General features: G+C 48.5%; 1 protein-coding gene across 1 annotated transcript; it reads left to right on the top strand.

The window, feature by feature from the left end:
* The first annotated feature begins 236 nt into the window (after nucleotides 1-236).
* Nucleotides 237-1316, top strand: LOC125631068 (olfactory receptor 52M1-like). Its single transcript, XM_048837247.2, has one exon. The coding sequence runs from the start codon at nucleotides 237-239 to the stop codon at nucleotides 1314-1316; it is 1080 nt and encodes a 359-aa protein (XP_048693204.2).
* The last annotated feature ends 1219 nt before the right edge of the window (nucleotides 1317-2535 follow it).

Raw genomic sequence — 2535 nt, forward strand, 5'->3', positions numbered from 1 at the left:
GTTTCCAAACTGGTGTTGGCATTAGTAGGGCCAGTTGTTCATAATTTCTTTCTCTGAATAATGAAAATGTCATTTTCAGTGTGTGAAGAGCGACCAATCTGCTTCCCCCATGAGAACAGCCCCCAATAGTGCATGTAGTGTCTCATATTCACATTGTCTCTCCATCCAGGCATTTGTATTGGGACCATCACCATAGAGCCTGGGCACATACAGGGAGTCAGGGGAATGTAAGGTACATGCAGGAGACACCGTTCTGCCTCAGAGTTGGACACCTTCTCCCCTACTCCATGTCTGATTCCAACACAACCGACTTCACCAACCCCTCCACCTTCATCCTGCTGGGCATTCCTGGCCTGGAGGCAGCCCATGTCTGGATCTCCATCCCCTTCTGCACCATGTATGCCATAGCCATGTCGGGGAACTTCACCATCCTGGTCATTGTGAAGACGGAGCCGAGCCTCCATGTGCCCATGTACTATTTCCTCTGCATGCTGGCTGTCAGCGACCTGGTCCTGTCTACTTCCACCCTGCCCAAAACTCTGAGTATCTTCTGGTTCAATTCCAGGGAAATCCACTTCAGTGCCTGTCTCACCCAGATGTACTTCATTCACTGCTTCTTAGCAATGGAGTCTGGGATCTTTGTGGCCATGGCTTTTGATCGTTACGTGGCCATCTGTGATCCTCTGAGACATTCCACCATCCTGACTAACCCTTTGGTGGCCAAGATCAGCCTGGCTGTGGTGCTGCGTGCTGGCATGGTCATATTGCCCTTTCCCTTCCTGGCAAGGCAGTGGCCATATTGCAGAACCAACATCATCTCCCACGCGTACTGTGAATACATGGCCATGCTGAAGCTGGTCTGTGCTGACATCCTTGTCAGTAGTTACTATGGCCTCCTTCTGGCCCTCTTGGTGACTGCTTTGGATGTGTTTTTTATTGCCTTGTCCTATACCCAGATCCTCAGGGCCATCTTCAGACTCCCCACAAAGGAAGACCGGCTCAAGACTTTTGGGACCTGCGTCTCCCACCTCTGTGTTATCTTAGCCTTTTATATCCCAGTTCTCTTCTCCTTCCTCACGCACCGGTTTGGCCACAATGTGCCCCTGCAGTTCCACGTTCTCATGGCCAACATGTACCTTCTGGTGCCTGCCATGCTAAACCCCATCATCTACGGGGTGAGGACCAGACAGATCCGGGACAGGCTCCTCCGGCTCGTTACTCATAAAGGGATGAAAGATTTCTCCTGGTGCCCTGGCTCTCAGACTGAGTCCCATGCAGAGCTGGTTGGTGACATTGGGCTGATCCCTCTTCCCTAAATCACTTACCAGAGAGTGAAAGTGACATTAAGCCCTTTCCTGACCTTATTGTGCTGTGTCAGTGTGCCGAACTGCGGAATCAATCTATGTACAATTCATTAACTCATAGGGATGTTACCTTTCCAATTTCTGCTAACTGGACCCCTGAGATGCTGCCCGACTCCTTCCTCCAAGGAGTATATCCCTGCTGCACATCTCACCTCAAGACTCCACCCACTTCTGCTCCCTTTCCCCCAAGGTCACACTCCTGGTGATCGCTCCTCTCCTGCCTTTCCCCGTCACTCTCTAGATCATCTCCAGCTTCCTCCCCACCCCAGCTGTGCCATCTCTGCTCCAAAGCTGGCAAAGGAGCTGCTGCAGCCTGACAAACAGTCTGTCGGCTGGTAGAAAGCAGCCCCCGATGAGTAGGGGGGGCATGACTTAATGACCTGCCATCTCCCTCTACCACGCAGTAACTGGACACTGCCAGTTTCCCTTTCTGACCTAACTTTCTGGTTGAAAACTGGGTACCTGGTAACCCTAAATGGCACCCTGACACATGAGCCAAAAACTGGACTGTCTGAGTAAAACGGGGTGTGTGTGTGTGTGTGTTGGTCCAGCCCTTTAAACACATAGAGATTGGATGAGTCAGAGGAAGCTGGGGCAGGAGAGTGGCACAATGGTGGCAGAGGGAGCTTGTTAGAGAGCTTATTCCTTCACTCTCCCACTTCCCTGGTCCTTCTCGCATGAACAGAGAGCAACAATACCCGAAGTCCGAAGGTGCAAACAATTCGATGTTTATTGGGGTGAACTTCCAGCAAGCTTAAATACAAGTTCCTTTTTCCTTATTTTCGAATCCCAACTTACTTCTTGTTTGCCCCTAATTTATATAGTAATATTCTTAGCTATACCTTCACCAATCATTCTACTGAAATTTAACTAACCAATCCTAACATATTGTAACATGATTAGCTAACCAATTATATCCCACCACCTTAATGAGTTTACTCCCAGCAAAATTAATTATACAGCAGACAGAAACAATCACAGAACCAGACAGAGACCATGCCAATAAACAATAGCAAAGTGGGAACTATAATGACAAAACAGTACAGAAGTGAGGATTTCACAACTACATCTATAAAGACATAAGAGTTTCCCAGCTGTGTCTATTGATAAGTGAGTTCTTACCAAACAGAAAACTATCAACCTCAATTTCCTTTTACATCTTCTAGGCTCT

The sequence above is a fragment of the Caretta caretta genome, chromosome 1 (genome assembly GCF_965140235.1).
Source record: "Caretta caretta isolate rCarCar2 chromosome 1, rCarCar1.hap1, whole genome shotgun sequence".
NCBI lineage: Eukaryota > Metazoa > Chordata > Testudines > Cheloniidae > Caretta > Caretta caretta.

Excerpts from the sequence above, each read along its gene's own strand:
- LOC125631068 (XM_048837247.2), top strand. The coding sequence starts at position 237 with ATGCAGGAGACACCGTTCTGCCTCAGAGTTGGACACCTTCTCCCCTAC.